Source organism: Carassius gibelio, chromosome A3 (assembly GCF_023724105.1).
Source record: "Carassius gibelio isolate Cgi1373 ecotype wild population from Czech Republic chromosome A3, carGib1.2-hapl.c, whole genome shotgun sequence".
NCBI lineage: Eukaryota > Metazoa > Chordata > Actinopteri > Cypriniformes > Cyprinidae > Carassius > Carassius gibelio.
The window spans coordinates 12,955,827-12,975,015 of record NC_068373.1 but is presented as its reverse complement, the minus strand read 5'-3'; the positions used below and the strand labels follow the sequence as shown (position 1 = coordinate 12,975,015).

At 35.4% G+C, this 19,189-nt stretch overlaps 3 protein-coding genes across 3 annotated transcripts; 2 read left to right on the top strand and 1 right to left on the bottom strand.

Annotated features, from left to right (window-relative positions):
- Nucleotides 1–245: 245 nt before the first annotated feature.
- Nucleotides 246–1,295, bottom strand: nupr1b (nuclear protein 1b). The gene is made up of 4 exons (XM_052544457.1): nucleotides 1,201–1,295; nucleotides 1,013–1,129; nucleotides 635–772; nucleotides 246–548 (listed from the first exon to the last, which is right to left on the bottom strand). The coding sequence occupies exons 2-3, from the start codon at nucleotides 1,110–1,112 to the stop codon at nucleotides 645–647; spliced, it is 228 nt and encodes a 75-aa protein (XP_052400417.1). The 5' UTR covers nucleotides 1,113–1,129; nucleotides 1,201–1,295; the 3' UTR covers nucleotides 246–548; nucleotides 635–644.
- A 3,832-nt stretch (nucleotides 1,296–5,127) lies between these two features.
- On the top strand, nucleotides 5,128–9,250 carry LOC127947359 (SAGA-associated factor 29). The gene is made up of 10 exons (XM_052544447.1): nucleotides 5,128–5,308; nucleotides 5,608–5,687; nucleotides 5,817–5,892; nucleotides 6,086–6,158; nucleotides 7,359–7,423; nucleotides 7,501–7,630; nucleotides 7,749–7,895; nucleotides 8,009–8,044; nucleotides 8,524–8,686; nucleotides 8,894–9,250. The coding sequence occupies exons 2-10, from the start codon at nucleotides 5,613–5,615 to the stop codon at nucleotides 9,008–9,010; spliced, it is 882 nt and encodes a 293-aa protein (XP_052400407.1). The 5' UTR covers nucleotides 5,128–5,308; nucleotides 5,608–5,612; the 3' UTR covers nucleotides 9,011–9,250.
- A 564-nt stretch (nucleotides 9,251–9,814) lies between these two features.
- nfatc2ip (nuclear factor of activated T cells 2 interacting protein) lies at nucleotides 9,815–18,656 on the top strand. Its single transcript, XM_052544423.1, has 9 exons — nucleotides 9,815–9,890; nucleotides 10,461–10,568; nucleotides 15,760–15,814; nucleotides 16,609–16,720; nucleotides 16,922–17,005; nucleotides 17,180–17,432; nucleotides 17,576–17,720; nucleotides 17,956–18,065; nucleotides 18,149–18,656. Exons 1-9 carry the CDS (start codon nucleotides 9,858–9,860, stop codon nucleotides 18,308–18,310), a joined length of 1,062 nt encoding a protein of 353 aa, XP_052400383.1. The 5' UTR covers nucleotides 9,815–9,857; the 3' UTR covers nucleotides 18,311–18,656.
- Nucleotides 18,657–19,189: the final 533 nt, after the last annotated feature.

The following is a 19,189-nucleotide window of genomic DNA, read 5'->3' as shown; positions in this document are numbered from 1 at the left end:
CCATGTGGCTTTAGCACATGACAGCCTTTAGATTTTAATGGTATACGAAGTCACTTGGCACACTTCACGGTCAACATTTGAAGTGGATAAAAAGAAAAAAAATTCACAGTTGCCCCATGCAAGACAAGAATGGGTAGCCTATTGGTTTGAGGACAACCTCAATGAAAGCTTTTGATCCACTTCGAATGTTGACTACTTACACATTTTATTTGGAAGGTGTCAAAGAAAGAGACAATTTTTGGGGATTTATTTTTTGAAAAAGTGGTCTTTATTAAAAGAACTCCTAAAATGTACCAAGACACCAAACGTGTTCAAAGCTACGGTTTAAAACTCTACATTCGACATCACAAGCATAACATCGGTTCCTCTGAACAGGTGCTCGTTCTGCAGGGTCCACAACATTCACGGAGCGGTGTGGCCGACAAAACGGTCCTCTCGACGGGTCACGGCCCGCTCATCTCACCCCGAGGCGGAGCTGCTGCAGCTCGGCGCCCGTTTCCCGCAGAGACACCTGTGGTCGGTTTCCAGTAATAGCCGTCCGATTGAATCTGTAAGACAAACATGACTGTTCAGTTAACTTCTTTGCCCCTCTCTCTCTCGATGTTAATGTGAGAAGATAAGATGCTTGACACACTTCCTCTGCGTCACTCTTTGGATTTCTTCTCCGAGTTCTGGAGTTTCTCCACGATTTTGCGCTCGTGTCCCGCGGGGTTGGGTCTGTTCGTGTTACAGCTCGCCTCCTTCTTCGTCCTGCCCTTGCGACTAGCGCACTCTGTAGTCAACACAGAAAACAAGTCAGTTACAAGTACGGGTTCAACTCAGAACTAATACATTTTGACGAACAATGATAATGAACGAAAAACTTTTAAAAACCAATTAGTGTTGCCAAATCCATAAAGCCGTCACGACAACACTGCGTCTTATACAACTCTAAAAACTTCACTTTCTAAACATTTAGGGTAGCTTAATAATAATAACCTAATAATAATAATAAAACGTTTTAAAAACTTACCTGTATAACGGTCTGTTAAGTTATAATATTCATATTCGTCGTAGTAGCGGTCCTCAAAAGTGGTCGGTTCAATGTTTTTCACGTCAACGTGGTTGCTCATATTGTCAGCGAAGAGAAAACTTCTGGACCAACAGCAGAGAAACGTTCAACTATGAAGAGCTGGGAAATGTGCGATGTTCAGTTATAGATGTGTGTCTAGATGTCGTCTTTCTTGTCCTCGGTTCAAGTGTTGTTTATGAGCCTGTAAAGTTGCTTTATTTAAAGACGTCGCTCCGCCTTCAGTTCCCGCCTATGGATGGGTCAACCTGACCTGAGGGAAGAAAAATTGCATCAGATGTGAGTTGATGTTTAATCAGCAGAAGCGGGTTGCCAGGCTGTCACAACAAAACCCGCCCGAGTGGCACTCAAAACTTAAACCAATCGTCCTGGGCGGAGGGTAAAAATAGTTACAAGGTTGTTGTTGTTTTTTGGTTGGTTTCCATGGTAAAAAAAAAAAAAAATACACGTTTAATTGGCTAAATATAATTTCATTTTGGTCGTTTCAACACGTTTAAACAAAAAACAAAAAATCCCTATTCCGCGGACCTGGCAACCCTCAGCAGACCTCACCTACTTCTAGACTGGATGTCCTTCAGAGCAGATGACACTGTTTTTGTTTTGACTCGCACTTTTGTTTCATAATTTCACTTGATAAGGATCTCAGAACTTAGGTCTCACTGTCTGTGCATGCTGTTCCTTTCTTCTTCCTCTTCATTTCAGTAATAGAGAGAGAGAAAAAACATTTAAATTAGTCTAATATTTCTGTTTTCACAAACTCTCTTTCTCCCTCTGAGTGTGTTTGCTTATATCTGATAAGGATTAGACAGATTAGATTAATTTAGTTAATGTTTGTCCCTCTGTTATTTGCACCTGACTTTGTGTTCAGACTTCTCACGTCCTTCTGTGGACTGTGACCTACTAACATACTCTATTGTAAGGAAAACATTTTATATGCACATTTGTTGTCTTTAGAGAGTGCAAGACTAATTTCAGTAGCCTTTTGTGTGAATGTCTAAAAGGTTTGCTTGTTCACTGTTGGAGATCTACTCCAGATGATTAGTTTGTCAAAATGGGGTACTGTATTATATTTGACTGATTATAGGAAATGTCTTTGAATTGCACTTGCTGGGATAAAGAGCAGAAGAAATGCCTCTTTTTTGTAGTGTGACTGGCAATATTCACAATGTCTAATCCTTTCTCAGTTTATTTTGTGTGTCAGTGCTGCTTGTGTGCCTAATAGCTATACAGACTCATCAAATGTGTGTGTGTAACCAAGCATGACAAAATGCACGACAGCGGCTTCTGTAATCAGCATAGAGGATTGTGGGATGCAGTCTGTCACAGCTGGAAAAACCACTTCCTCCACTGGGAAAGGGGAAGCCCAATCCATCATTCTAGTTTCATTGCAGCCACAAGCTGTTTTGTTCCTTGCCATCAGGCAATCGTTATTGCACCATCAAAGCAAAGACTAACAGACTAAAGCTTCCACCCTACTGCAGTTCATTGACTAAATAACATTTTTATAGGACATTTAAAAAAAAAGAATCTAGTTAGCACAACCCAGTTAGTCCCTGTTGATGCCATTATGTGAGATTCTGAGAGCCAAAAAACATCTTTTCCCAATGAAAGCCACTCAAAAGGAATACTAATATCTTTAAATGTTCTACACTCTTAAAAATAAAGGTGCTTCAAAAGGTTCTTCAAACAATGCGATTACCACTTTTGGTTCCACAAAGAAACATTCAGTCAAAGGTTCTTTAAAGAACCATCTCTTTCTTACCTTTTTATAATCTGAAGAACCTTCTTTCACCAAAACGAAGCTTTTGTGAAACAGAAAGATCCTTCAGATGTTAAAGGTTCTTTATGGAACCATTTAGACAAAAAGGTTCTTCTATGGCATCGTGAAGCACCTTTATTTTTAAGAGTGTATTCATTTACCATCACAGGAATAGATTACATTTTAAAATGCATTAACATTTAAAAAACTTGCTTTAGATTGTAATTTTATTTCACAATAACTGTAAAACAATTCTAGTTGTTGATCAAATAAATGCAGTCTTCAAAATTCACCCATGTATTTTACAAGATTGACTATTTTAGTCTTTTTAATATAAAATGTTTAATTCAGTGTGTTATTTGTAGTTTTTTTTTGCTGTTTCTTTGTAACCATTCCAAATTACTAGCAATTTTACTAGCCACATTTTTTTTTTAGTCCTACAACATTTAAAAAAAAAAACTTTTACATTTTTTATTTCTATTTCTAAACCCTTTTTGTTTTACTTTTCCCCCGGCATGCTCCCATTTTGCACTCCATTGTACAAGCACATATTCTTTACTCAATACAATGGAATTTGGCAGAGCTCTGTTGTGATGACTGCTGTGGATATTTTTGGGTGATGTAGTTTACAGTAAGACTTCTGTGGTTCTGTGTTGTTGTAATGACAGAGGAAGAGTGCAAAAGATTCAGTTTTTCTACTGCACTCAAATTTTCCATGATGTAGCCTTGTGTACATGAGCGCATGAGCTAAGGGAGGCTAGACATTACAGAATGTATTTCTTCTTTCAGAGCCATAAACAATGCTGAGGGAGCACAGGAGCAGAACACATTGTGTTTTGCTCTCTTTTTTTTCTGTAGCTCTCTAACCATATCAATCTGTGATATGTTTGGTTATGTTTTCTCCCATAAAACCTTTCTTTTCCCTATATTCTCTTTAATTTTATGCTCTGTTTTAGTACAAATTCTTCTTTGCTTTCCCTCTTTTGCCTTGACTGTTTGCCTTGGCTCTCAAACTGATGTCATGTGAGAGTGAGGCATTCTGTACAGTAAATATTTACAAAGTTATTGGCTAAGCCAATATGCATTCAGCAATGAAGACATAACAAATCTCTCTGTTTTTCTCCATTCTAGCTCAGATCAGGAATATTTTGCCAGATAAACCACAGTTTATCGCAATTTGTCTGTTTTGTTTTCCACATGCCCTCACCAGTCTGAGACAGCCTCTTTGTTGAAAATGAACTCCATATTATTTCAGCATTCACAGCCTCAAAGTCAGACATATGAGGGCTTACTACTGTCTGAATGTTCGACTGACTCTTTCATTTCATTTTTTACAGTTGCTTTTTTTCTCCATACCTCTCATTTGCCGTGTGTTTAAACTTGCACCCGTTTGCTCATGATGGTACTTTGCAAAAGTATAAAAACATAAATAGCACCCGCTAAACAAGAAACAACGAATTTTAACCTCAGAAACCTTGAAACCATTTTACGCATGAATCCTTCTTGAAATAAACACTGTTAGGATGTAGAGACATTTTTTTTCTAAACACAAAAATGAACATAAAAGACATCTAAATGCTATAAATAAATTAATGTGACATAATAATATCTATATACATAAATAAAACAACATTTAAAATAAAGAACAACCCCACAAAAAAATAACCCAAATGTATGGGCCTAAACTTAACCCTAGATACATCGAACTAGCCAAATATTTAGGTTAGTGTGGTGATAGTGATGATAATGCTGAAGATACCTCAAGATAATCCTTTCTTTTGTGGCACAGTACATAGGCCTTACATTATCTTTTGATTTTAAAGTGTGTTATGTCATATAGTGGCAACATATAGGATACGTTTTAGAAATAGTACCATCATTTAAACTATTAGTATTAATGATTTATGCTGGGAGGAAGGAGAGTAGGAACTATCATAACCGGCCTTAGAATTTGTATTGGAAAGCACCCAACTGGGGAATGTCAACAAGAAGCAGTCAAATGTGTATTACTTCACTGTATGAAATACAACAATGAGAGATATCTTCTAATTCGGTCAATGAAGAAGGTAAAACAGCATGACTTTTCTTTATCAGGTCTATTAGGGAAAACATCTAGTAAGATATATGATGCTATTAATAAATTTATAAAAGAAAATCAGTAAAGTAAGATAGAGTTTTTATTTATTTATTTATTTATTATCCTTATTATTATGCTTTTTCGCATCCTATGTATCCTTTTATATGCATGTATGTTGATCCACACTCCAGTCCAGTCGGTGGCGATGCACCTTAAGCTGGTTTTTCAACCGCCAATAAAACACCAAAGAAGAAGAAGAAAGAAAGAAAGAAAGAAAGAAAGAAAAAAAATCCTAATATGCTTTAAGGAAAGTGAAACTGTTTCAAATAGATGTTTTTCGTTCATAGTTCGTGTATATATGCATGAGGTGAATCTGGAGCGCGTCGCTGAACTGTGTTTGAAGGTGAGAGTCACGCTTTTATTGTTAATCTGTACGCGGGAGTTACGTCCAGTCAATGGCGCTCTGTAGTATACATGGATTTAAGCTACATAAATCACACGTAAAATACATTATTGTTAGAATTATTGTATTATGGCAATGATATTTTAGTTTTGGGCAATGTTAGTGGTACCGTTTAATTGTATTATTTGTAATTGTAATATTTATATTTTATCTTTATTAAGGTTCTTTTACATTTAGATTTTGATTGGAGTCTTAATAATGTTAGTTAAATCTAACCGATATAACTCTTGTTGTTGCAGGTACAATGGCTTTAGTGTCAGCAGACACCAAAATCGGAGAGTTGCTGAATGAGCTGCATCAGCTCATAAAACAAACCCAGGTGAGCACTCCTCTGTTGTCCCATGCATGATCACTGTAGTTTGAGTCTGTATGCTTTAGGAAGGACATCCTTTTTCGTACACTTTACACCCACCCAGTCTTTCTTCCCTAATCTTTCTTCAATACACAGGAAGAGCGATCAAGAAGTGAACACAACCTTCTCAACATCCAGAAAACACATGAAAGGATGCAGACAGAAAATAAGAGTAAGACATGAATTCCTATTGCATTGTTTACAATGAAAATAAGTCACATTCATGTTAAGTTAATTACTGTAAGAATAAACACATTAAGAGAATAAGTAATGTTCATTATTGTCAAACTAGATCTCTCTTGTATTTGTATTTATGAATTTAATTTCTCATCTGATATCCTTTAATCTACTTCTAACTTCTTCAGCTTCTCCATATTATCGGACAAAACTGAGGGGTCTTTACACTACAGCTAAAGCTGATGCTGAGGCTGAATGTAGGTAAGCTGCTGCCTTTTGGCTTCCCTTTGCACCACTTTACATCAATGCAAAGGGTGCACCTTGACTTTAAGAAATACTAAAATACACAAATCAGTACTGAAATACACGAGATGATTCACAAAATGATCTGTTCTGAAATGAATTGTTTTTGTCTTGACAAGAAACATCTGGAAGATCTTGAGCATCTTGTGGTTGTTTAGCCCCATCTTGTGGTACTTTTGTCTAAAGCGCTCAGATGTGTGCACTACAAATAATCCTTATGTGTCAGTTTAACTGAACGAGATGTACATTTATAACACTTTGTATTTTAATGTGACATGGTATAACAAGAATATCCCTTTAAGAGCTCTTCTTAGTCCACTGCATTATTTCCTTCCCATTATTTTTTTATGTTTCCTTTGTATTCTGCTGAAACGTTATGAAAAAAGACAACATATGCTACACATCTGTGGAATGTTTCTGATTTCATTTCTGATATAAACCATGAATTATTCACTGGAATGCACCAAGAATGGCTTGTTTTTCTCCCCAATTCCTCACGTCTCTTTACAGGGCTGTTTTCACATGAATGCTTTAAAATATAACTGTCCCCCCTTTTAACTTCTAATCCCTATCAGCCATGTTTATTGTTTCTATAACGGATAAATACAATATTTTTTAAATATTATCACTCTATGTTCTAGTTAATTAAATCATGTTTTTTTCACTTTTGATGATATCCTAATCATTATTGCATTGCATTATAATAAAAACGACAGCTTTAATTATAATACTAAGCATTTAAATGTCATCATACAAAGACATATTATTTGGACATTTAGAGTGAAATCTTGATATTTATATGCATTTTATGTAATTTATCTGCTATCCTGATTGTTTTAATTGATTGAGCCTATATTACATGCTATCAGAATTTGATCTTACTTTTTGGGCATGAAAATATCAGCTGTACCAAACTGCATATTTTTGCTCAATATGGGCATCTGAATAAAATTGAGGTACTCCTTGAGTATGAGCTCCATATTCCCCTATATTATACAAAACGAGCCATAAAAGCCTGATATATCAAATATGATACTAAAAATGTTTTTTTTTCTCCCCAAATAACATCCATTTCAATTACTTTTATTTTTCTGACCATTATGTCATGTCAGGCTTTACAGTGTTAATTGATCAGATTTATATGCATCTCTCCCACAGTATACTTCGACGGGCACTTGACAAGATTGCAGAAATTAAATCCCTGTTGGAGGAAAGACGGATTGGTAAGTCTTGGAAATTAGTTTGTAAACGTGTGCATCTGGACAGTTGTGGAAGCTAATCAAACCCTTCTTTTCTCCAGCTGCCAGAATGGCAGGGGTGTACAGTGACACCGACCCACCCAGAAAGACCATGCGCAGAGGTGTCCTGATGACCCTGTTACAGCAGTCAGCCATGACACTTCCTCTCTGGATCGGCAAACCTGGCGAGAGGTACCATGCAGAGTCACCTACATTATGCTTTCTTTGCTTTAGAAATGCTTCTTTAGTCGGTGAATAATGAGTTACAATTGTTACATTTCACACATTCATCCCTGTCTTACTCCTTCAGTCCACCACCACTGTGTGGCGCTATACCAGCAAGCAGTGACTATGTGGCTAAGCAGGGCGACAAGGTGGCGGCGCGTGTGAAGGCCGTCGATGGTGATGAACAGTGGATTCTTGCCGAAGTTGTCAGCTACAATCACTCCACCAACAAGTAATCATCTACCAGTTGAGCTCAGCTACAGGGCTATATAATGATTTCATTTTAGCCTTTAAACCTGATTGTGTGAAATGATAATGTAACATTATGATATGATCTTTTATCAGGTATGAAGTGGATGACATTGATGAAGAGGGTAAAGAGTAAGTACAATTCCATTATTCAACCCACATATGATACACTGCTGTTCTTTTTTTTATTTTATTTTTTATTTTAGCAAGGATGCATTCAATTGATTTACAATTAATAAATGTATGTTACAAATTATAATTTTTTATTTAAAATAAATACATTTTAACTGTCTAGTCATCAAAGAATCCTGAAAAAAGAATGCATTACAGTTTCCAAAAAACAAAAAAATTGTCAACATTGATGATAATAAGAAATGTTTCTTGAGCACCAAATCAGCATATTAGAATGATTTCTGAAGGATCATGTGACACTGAAGACTGGAGGAATGATGCTGAAAAATTCAGTTTTGCCATCACAGGAATAAATTACATTTTAAAAATATATTCAAATATCAACTGACACTATTTTACTTAGAGACTCCAAACGTTTGAACAGTAATGTAATTCCAGGAATGCTTTATTCAAATGAGCTCTTTTTCTGTTTTGTTCAGGAGACACACATTGAGTCGGAGGAGAATAATTCCTCTCCCGCAGTGGAAAGCAAACCCAGAAACAGACCCAGAGGCCCTGTTCAGTAAGGATCAGCTGGTGCTGGCCCTCTATCCACAGACCACGTGCTTTTACAGAGCTCTGATCCACACGCCGCCACATCGGGTGAGCGCAACAAGAAGGACAAAAAGAGTTCAAAGACTGATTGAAGTGTAGGATTAGAGGATTCAGGGATACTTTTTTAACCCTTTGAAAGTCATAGAATTAATGTTAATATGTATTTTTTTTATTTGTTTTGTGACATCATTAGACCAGTTATATACTAAGAATAATTATTTCCATGTAATTTGACACATCTTGCATCTTTTCCAGCCCCAGGATGACTACTCCGTTCTGTTTGAGGACACATCTTATGCTGATGGCTATTCTCCACCTCTCAATGTCGCTCAGCGATATGTAGTGGCCTGCAAGGAGAACAAAAAGAAGTGACAGCAATATACAATGTGAAATACTGTTTGCAAAAAGACCCTGCATGATTGTTGTGATTGAAAACAAGAAATTGAGCATTGATTCTGTTTTATGTGACCCCCCCCCCCCCCCCTTCCTGTTAACATGTACATAGTATTGGTATGTTTTATACTGCATCTTTTGTATGTTTTTGTGCATTTGGGCGCAAGAACAACAACTGCAAGTGAATTGTGCTAACATAATAAACCCTTTACGTGTGAATGAATGGTACACAAATCTATTGCCTCTTATTTATAAAGGCTAAATAAATAATACATGCTTTAAATGTTAAAACTGGGTCTTGTAAAAGGCTTGTAACCTTTTACAAGTTCACCTAATATTCAGAATTGATGTTCAGGCAATATTTTTAAATAGCAGATTCTGTGAAGGTTTTTTTTTTTTAATTACTATTATTATTCATATGAATATATAATTACATCCTTGATCTTGAGATAAATTAAATTTTTTTTAATATAACTCACTAGTCTATGCTAGTACCTTTTTTCTACTGTAGTATTGTATTATGGAATGAAGCTGTTATGAATAATTTATATTCTGTTTTCTGGTTAAAATAGCTATACGACTCATCTTATCGTACTTTATATTCACTTAAATATTCACCTCATCATCAATCTAATAATCCACGTAATAAAGTGTTTTATTTATTCAAAGATGTGACATTACATGCAAAGCATCATTTATATACGTATGACGGAATAAAGTTTTTATTATTATTATTAATTTTTTTTTTTCGCGACGGAATAAAGTGTTCAGGGAGCGAGCCTTTGTTACGTGACGTCACGCCGACCCACCGAGAGCGCGCACGGTAATGAGCGCGCGGAAACGGGCCATGGCTGAAAGGGTGAGTTCTCTATTAGCAGTTATTCATTCAATGCTAAGTTTAAAGAGTTATTGCTACTCAAATTCTGTACATTTTACAGGGGCATAATGTTTGAATAGTTAGCGTCAAAAAAAAAAAAAAAAAAAACCTGAATATATATTATCTATAACTGCCTTGTTCAATAGCACGCTAGCTAATCAGTTGTCATATCGATTAATGAACAACAACAACAACAACAGAAAATGTGAAGCGCTCTAATTGGTTTTATTCAAGTAAATGTGCAGGTTTTATTTTCAAGTTTGCGGTAACGTAACTTACAGAGCACCAGTTTAAAATTACGTTATATACGATTGGTCATGTGTTTAAATGAACACTTACATTTGTTTCACTCTCATTTGGAGTTATTAATAGCCATTAAAACATTGTGTTAGGCGTTTAGTGAACAGTTTTGATATGTGTTGTGATCTATAAGTTGTAATAATTCTGCTTAAGTTGCGATTGGCATGCTATACAGCTAGCTATTACCTAAATGTATTATAATTTCCGTTTAAACCCATGAGATAATATTGGAAATATTTTTCTTTATTTCAGGGAACAGACAGTGACGTGGGCGTATCAGACCCCCCAAAACAAGCTCCCAAACGCCGACGCATCCTCGACGCCTCCTCCTTCACAACAGTACCTGTTTATTCCAACAAGGTGAGTAGATCTCGCCTGCTTTATGGGAGGCCGTTTCAGCAAAAAAACGTTCCAGCGTTACTCGTCTTAATTATATTTTTACTAGTAACAATTCATTTAAAGAGCTCTATAATTTAATTTCTACTAGTAACAATTACAATTATAGAGCTCTATAATTCAATTGTTACTAGTAACAATTATGATTATAGAGCTCTCTAATTGAATTCTTACTAGTAACAATTACAATTATAGAGCTCTCTAATTGAATTCTTACTAGTAACAATTAAGTTACAGAGCTCCATAATTCAGTTCTTACTAGTAACAATTAGAATTAGAGAGCTCTGTAATTGCAATCTTACTAGTTCAAATTGAATTACAGAGCTCTACAATAGCAATTCTTACTAGTAACAATTGCATTACAGAGCTCTGTAATCGGTGACATATCATTATGCAAATCGTGCCTTATGCATATTCAACTGGGGTATATAAACAGGCAGGCGGGAAATTTTGGCGCCCCCAGCTGACATGGACGAAGTACACGGTGGAGAGGCAGGGCTGAGCAGTCTGCAATATCTGCGATTTGTAGCCAAAACATTAAATTCAAACACAATACCATTTTAAATCCCCAGGACGTCTCCTAACAAAATAAAAAGAGAAAATGCAGATAACACATTCATAAAAGAAATTATAGACATATTAGTGCTCTTACTGCAAGTTGTCTAAAAACAATCTGGTGCTTCCTACACTCAAAAAAATTTACTTTCACTTTTGCCAATTTACTTTAACAATGTGAACTTAATTTAGTCTAGTTCATTCAACAAAAAAGTGTGTATTGTCAGCTTAAAAATGATTTGTTCAGCCAACATAACTGTTGCATAAAAGTAACAGATTAATAAAACCAATACAGACTTGAATCTCATTGGCTGAGGATTTTGCAGTGTATTATGGGTAATTGTTGTTCTGTCACCCTCTTGCAGAAGTGTAGCACCATTAGATAGGTACCTGAGTAATAACAGATCACAGTTGAGTTAATGAACTTGTTCTAATGTAATTTAGAACAAATCACACAAATAAGTTGTTAGAAATGTAACATTGCATTTCAAACGTCTGTTTGTGGTCTGTTTGAGGAACCTTAACTAAGAAGCAATGTTGGTGTTGAATTGTATTGGGCGACTGCACTCTAGTTTATTGATTCGGTGTTACAGTCTTACAAAATCCTTATTGCAGGGGGCGGCGTTTCTGAAGTGGAATCAGTCATTTTTCTTTGTCATCATTAATCACAATTTTCATGTACAATGAACTGAATTATTGTTTGTTGATTCTACTAAGGTTTGTTAATTTAAGTTTACTTTAACATCTTTTGTAAAATGAACTAAATTATTGTTTGTTGAGATTAGTTAAACAAATTGTGTTGAACCTGGTGACATAATATTTTTAATTAAACCCAACATTTAATTGTTTTTGATGTGGGACACTGAAAGGTCTATGATAAAGGCCAAAATCTATGATAATGATGATAGTAATAATAATGATAATGAAAATCATCTAGTAATTCTCTTGGTTATGGATGAATTGATTGATAATTGAACATCATCAGACAAATAATACAATATGATAGTTTTTATGTTTTTACAGTGGGGATCGAAAGTTTGGGCACCCCTTGCAGAATCTGTGAAAATATGAGTAATTTTCAAAAAATAAGAGAGATCATACTAAATGCATGTTATTTTTTATTTAGTACTGTCCTGAGTAAGATATTGTGCATAAAAGATATTAACATTTAGTCCACAAGACAAAAGAATTCCTGAAATTATTAAAATAACCCCACTTAAAAGTTTGGGAACCCTTGGTTCTTAATACTGTGTTCTGTTACCTGATGATCCTCGACTGTCTTTCTGTTTTGTGATGGTTGTGCATGAGTCTCTTGTTTGTTCTGAACAGTTAAACTGAGCAGCGTTCTTCAGAAAAATCTTTAAGGTCCTGCAGATTCTTCAGTTTTCCAGCATCTTTGCATATTTGAACCCTTTCCAGCAGTGACTTTATGATTTTGAGATACACCTTATCACACTGAGGACATTTGAGGGACTCAAACACAACTATTTAAAAAGATTCAAACATTCACTGATGCTCCAGAAGGAAACAAGATGCATTAAGAGCTGGGGGTGAAAACTTTTGAACACGATGAATATGGCCAAATTTTTCTTATTTTGTTGAAATATAATTGTTTTCCATTTAGTTCTGCCCTTCGTAAGCAAAAGAAGATACTTGTATGTTTCCCGGTACACAAATTAAGTACAATTTACCTTGATCTTCAAATTCCAAAAGTTTTCACCCCCCAGCTCTTAATGCATCTTGTTTCCTTCTGGAGCATCAGTGAATGTTTGAACCCTTTTAAATAGTTGTGTTTGAGTCCCTCAAATGTCCTCAGTCTGAAAGGATGTATCTCAAAATCATACAGTCACTGCTGGAAAGGGTTCAAATATGCAAAGATGCTGGAAAAAATAAAGTGAAGTAATTTTTCAAGGATTTACTTTTTATTTTAAATGCAAATAAAAGTAAAAATAGTAAAATAAAAAAGTAAAATAGTTTTATATATATATATATAAATTAGACATTTTGACTAGACATAAGAAGTATTTGGTAAGATTTTTTTTTTTTTTTTTTTTTTTTTTTTGCAGTGGACCTATGAATTTAACATGATTTACTGAGTTAAAATACTCAACAGCACTCCATTTTCTATTTTAATGTCAGGAAATAAAGTTGATACCACTGTAGTGGAGTTGGAGGATTTAGATGAGAGCAGACCTGAGAAAGAAGGTAATGGCGTGGACATGGGGCAACAGATAGAAGAGGAAACGGCCAGTAAAGCCTCCAGAGCTGAATCAGATCCTGATTTATCGTCAAATAGTGAAATCGATGACACTGTCTTGGATGAGGACTATACACCTGAGAAAGATGACAGCCCAGATAATGGTAGTGATACAGACACAGCTCAAGGAGCTGTCAGTGAAGGAGATGCAGAAGATGTACTTGAAACTTCTGCTGTTCAACGTCATAGGCGCCCAAGGCCAGATATGTGGACGAGAGAGCTGATAAAGGAGAAGCGTCTTAAGGGGGAGAATTAGAAGAATCCAATGGGACAGGAGAGACCACCAAAGACCATGGGCCCACCCTGCACATCACATCACTGCTTAAAGTCAGAGAAACTGACTGAATAGCATGGAACAGATATCTTCAACAATTTCTGGTCCATGCCTTTCTGGGAGACACGCAAGCTGTATATCCAGACTCTAGTCCAAAATGTGCCCATAAAACAGAAGAAAGGTGGTGTTGCATCTTGGAGAACAACGTCCCTATTATACCACCTGCAACTGGCAGATAGACGTAAACTACCTGTGTGTAAGAATCTTTTCTGTTCAACACTTTGCATCGCCCCCAGAACCATCGGATCATGGTTAAAATCCAAAACTGATCCGTGTAAACCCGAGATCAACAAGACTGGCCAATGTGTGCCCATATCAGATGTTGACCAGACCTTCCTGAAAGAATGGCTCTCTGGACTGCCTACAGTCCCATCCCATTACTGCCGTCAGGACAAATTACACATCTTGGTTATATTTAGGAGAATAAAAAAAACTTTGGTTATGTTTGCACAGCATCTAAGTGGAACTTTGATTAAGGGTAGAAAAGGAAAACAGTGGTTAAGGTTAGACATTAATAAGAAACAACTTGGTTAGGGTTCACAAGTTACACATCTTGGTTACATTTAGGAGAGTAAAACAAGTTTTGTTATGTTTGCATTTTATATGTAAGAGAAAGTCATGGCATATTCTGCCTAAGTCACTTTTATTGGTTAGGCAATTGATGATGGATCTTTTTCTTTTTGCATACTTGTTCACACATCTGGTTGAATGTACTGTTATAATATCAATAAAAAATAACAATGTGATTTCTAAAAAAATAGTTTTTTCTTGTTTACCAAAAACATTGAAATATAACTTTTATCAATTATGATATGAGACTAACGATAATATATATTTTTATATATACAAAAGAGTTAAATGCACAGTCAGAATTCCTCAGTGTTCTCTTGTTCATTTTACTTAACAACAAACACATGCAACCACAACAGGCATAAGCTTATTTGAAGGCAAAATATAAAAAAATACTGCAACCTGGAGAAAAAAAGAAGAAGAAAAAAAAAAACTTGAAAAAAACTTTAGGCTAGATTTAACCTCGAGTCACAATTTATAAAAAAGTTTAAGACTATTTGGCCTAATGTTTTCTATTTTACTAAACAACAAACACAATCATTCTATTATTGCATATCAATTCTAAACACTGTAAATATTCATCTCAGGCATCATCTTAATTTTGCTTTAATGTGAACATGATTAATGTTACCTAAGTCTGTAAAATATTTCAGGATACTTTAGAACCACGCTACAGGGCTTTTATTTTGAAACGCACTGTTGTAGGCGGGATATCTGCAATCTGTTTTGCATCTCATGAATAGGAGTTTCTACTAGTAATAATACAATTATAGAGCTCTGTAATTGGAATTGTTACTAGTAAGAATTGAATTAAAGAGCTCTCTAATTCAGTTTTTACTAGTAACAATTACAATTAGAGAGCTCTGTAATTCAGTTTTTACTAGTAACAATTGAATTAGAGAGCTCTCTAGTGGAATTGTAGAGCTCTGCAATTGGATTATTACTAGTAACAACTGAATTACAGAGCTCTGCAATTGTATTCTTACTAGTAATAAATGAATTGTAGAGCTCTCTAATTGGAATTGTTACTAGTAAAAATTGAATTATAGAGCTCTTTAATTCAGTTGTTACTAGTAAGAATACAATTGCAGAGCTCTATAATTCAATTAGAGAGCTCTACAATCATAATTGTTACTAGTAAAAATTGAATTATAGAGCTCTATAATTGTAATTGTTACTAGTACAAATTAAATTATAGAGCTCTTTAATTGAATTGTTACTAGTAAAAATATAATTACGACGAGTAACGCTGGGACGTTTTTATGCTGAAACGGCCTCCCATACTGCTTGACTTAAAAGTCCTTCATGACTCGAAATAATATACTTGAATATCTTTGTCTGTAAATATGTCTGTATTCTAAATGCATTGGGATGATGTGTTACAAGGTGCAAACATAGGCTAAAAAAGATGATTCAGATGTTACATTATTCTGTTTTAGGTTAACAGCTCTTTGAATCTGAAGCCAATAACCTTCAAACACACCACTCTCACAGGTATCAAAACTTTTTTGTTATATACTAACATTTTTATTTTAGTTTCGCAAGGATCCATTCCGTCTTGGTTGTCAAACTCCGCTCCTGGAGGACTGGAGCCCTGCAGAGTTCAGATTCAACCCTAATTACACACACCTGATCCAACTCAAGTCCTTCAGGCTTATTTGAAAACTAACGTGGCATGTGTGTTGGAGAAGGGTTGGAACTAAACTCTGGCCATCCAGAAATGGATTTTTATACACCTGCTTAAATTAATAAAAAATGACCAAGACATTTATAGTGTAAAAAAAAAGGTCTTTGTTAAAGAAATGCTGTTCTTTAGAATTTCTTTTATTTATCAGGAGTCCTGAAAAAAAGTTTTGCATGAAAATATTAAGAAGCACAATACTTTTTAACACTGATAATAAGAATAAATGTTTCTTGAGTTGAAGATCAGCGTATTAGAATGATTTCTGAAGGATCATGTGACACTGAAGACTGGAGTAATGATGCTGAAAATTCAGCTTTGCAATCACAGGAATATACTACATATTAAAAAATGTTAAAAATGTAATTATTTAAAAAGTTTAAAATTGCAGTAATATTTTACAATATTACTGATTTACGGTATTTTTGATAAAAAAAAAGCATATTCTTTCAAAAAATCATTTAAGAATGTTAATGACAACTCCAAACTGATAAGTGTATATGTGGCCTTTATGTAATGCTTCCATCCTATCTTCATTGTAGATAATTAGCATTTTGTGAGTGGGATTTATCCGCACCATCCTCACTGTTTTCATTTATTGTGTCAGATGAGGAAAAGGGTGGTCCTCTGTGGTCTCCATCCCCACCTCGCGCAGAGAAACGGCCAATCAGCATTGATCTGAGTGGCTCTGAGGACGAGCCAGAACAGAGTGAAGCTCAGTAAGTACACAGACTGAATTTACTTCACCTTGGCATATAAAAAGTGTGTCATTACGCAAGCACAATCAATGTTGTTTGTTTTTTGACTCAAAAATAGCTCCTTGACATTAAAATGAATTATAGCCCTGCCCATTAATCATCTGATGAATGATCAGCCTAACCTAAGCCATCTAAACCATCGTCTTCCTCACCTCCCTAAAGGGAAATCCTTCATTCCCCTTCTCCACCCCCTCCACCTTGTAGTCCACCTGTGAAACGGAGCAGACGGGCAAACCAAAAAATACAGTAAGTGACGTATTAGTGATGAAATAAGACATTGAATGATCTCTTCTTTTAGACTGAACTTCTTTCTCATGCAGTTTTTATAGTTATAAAATATTGACACAGTCAATATTGCCGTTTTCCACATAGGCTAGAGATAAGAGAACAGGTCTGACATTCTCTCGATCCCTGTCCTAGAGAAATCAACAGGAAATTGGATGCGATTGGCTCTCTGGTGTGTCTCTCACCGGAGCCTCTGGAGCCTGTGGTTGAATACCGAAACTCTCCGTCTCCTTTGAATGACTATGATGACGACGATGACATCATCATCGTTTCTTCTGACAGCAAAAAGAAAAGACGTCCACTAAACACTGAGGAAAGAGGCTCTGCACGAGAAATTTCACTAAAATTTCGCTGTCGAACAGAGTTGTACAAAATCCCAATACTGTCTGTAAGTGGAATAAACACTTTTGTTTGAACATGTGGAATATTTGTTTGGTAGAAAATGTCAATTGAGTTCCTGTTTTATTCAAACTGGAAAAAGAAAGTTTTTAAATTTGACTGTAATTGTATGTATGTGCCTTTTGATTGCAGACGGCTCCTTTGAGTAAAGCTGTGGAACAGCTGGCCAACAAACTCAATGTCCCACCCAGCCAAATTCTGTTATTAAACAAAGATCTTGATCTCCCTGTTCACTCGTCCATCAGTGAGCTGGGTCTCGGCATAGCTGACATTATAGGTAATAGAAAGCAGTAGTGATTTTGAGCTGAGTTCATTAGCATGAATCACAGTGCAATTATAAGAGTGCACCAGTCAGGTTCCAGATGTAAAAACTCCACAGGGAAATTAATGCTAAAAGATAAACTTTTAAAGACAGACCAGTTGTGAGCTCTGTTATTGTTGAAATGATAAACGATTCATAAAAAAAATGCAGCCTTCATGCAACTCTTCTTCATCTCGACTGTCTTTCCCAGATTGTGTTGTAACAGAGAATAAACAAGAAGAGAGTGACAAAAGTAATGTCATTACTGTGCGACTGCAAGGCAAAGAGAAAGCATCGGCGCAGGAGTTTTCCCTCCAAAAGGTCTGTACTATACATCTATGAGGATGTTCTTGTGTTTATGTGAAATTAATTTAGTACTCATTTATTAATTTTTTTATTTAAAGAATGCTCCTCTAGGGTCCATCCTGTCTCAGTATGTCTCTGGTTTGAGCGCCAGTGCTAGACGGAAAGCCAGATTTCTCTTTGATGGGTCAAGGGTCACACACAATCAGACTCCAGCTGACCTAGACATGGAGGATGGTGACGTCATTGAAGTCTGGGCCTAACTACTATTGATGTCGGGATTTCTGTACTTTTTTTAAACCATATTCTGGATGCACTGTAACATGTAAAATTGTACAGTTTGTGTGGTTCCCAAGGATAAAGATAAAGATTTGTAGAGGAATTCATACTTCTGTTTAGACTTTCTTATCACTTAAAACATGACCAGATAATTAATTTAAGATTTCATGAACAATACACATTTGACTTGTGTTTGAGGACGTGCAAAAACAATATAAATGCAGTTTTACATTGTGTATATACACCGGATTTATTTAAGAATAATTTTTTTTTTTATATAAAGAATTTATTTAATTGAAAGAATTATAATAAAATTACAAATGTATTAGATGGTTTTGTTTTATGTAGTACTTGTGTCAGTTTTCTAAAGGGCAATATTTTCTCCCTGAAGTTATTTTAAAGGGGTATTTTTATCCTAAGAGCATACTATTTTTATCTTATAAAACATCACAAGTATTTATGTCAAGTAATTCAACTTAACGGAAATCAGTTATCAACTGGAACAATTCTAGCAGTTACATATAAAAATAAACCAACAGCAATTGCTAAAGTACTTGTAAATAGAACAACATTTGATCCTTAGATTGTAAATACTGTGGTGACAACGTAGGCATCACAGTATTTACAATCCAAGAAACAAACCTACAATAGGCCTAATAGATTATACTGAAATATTAGATAAGGAAAATGAGGGTGCGTGGGGTATTTTGTCACTTTCAGAACCGTTAACTCCGTTAAAAACCTAGATTGCAGCAAAAGTTAACTTCACACTCACGTGAACTCGTGTTATTTCAGGTTATTGATCAACTCTAACAATTAATCACTGCTTTACAATGGGTTGTCTGATGATAAAGTACCCGCAT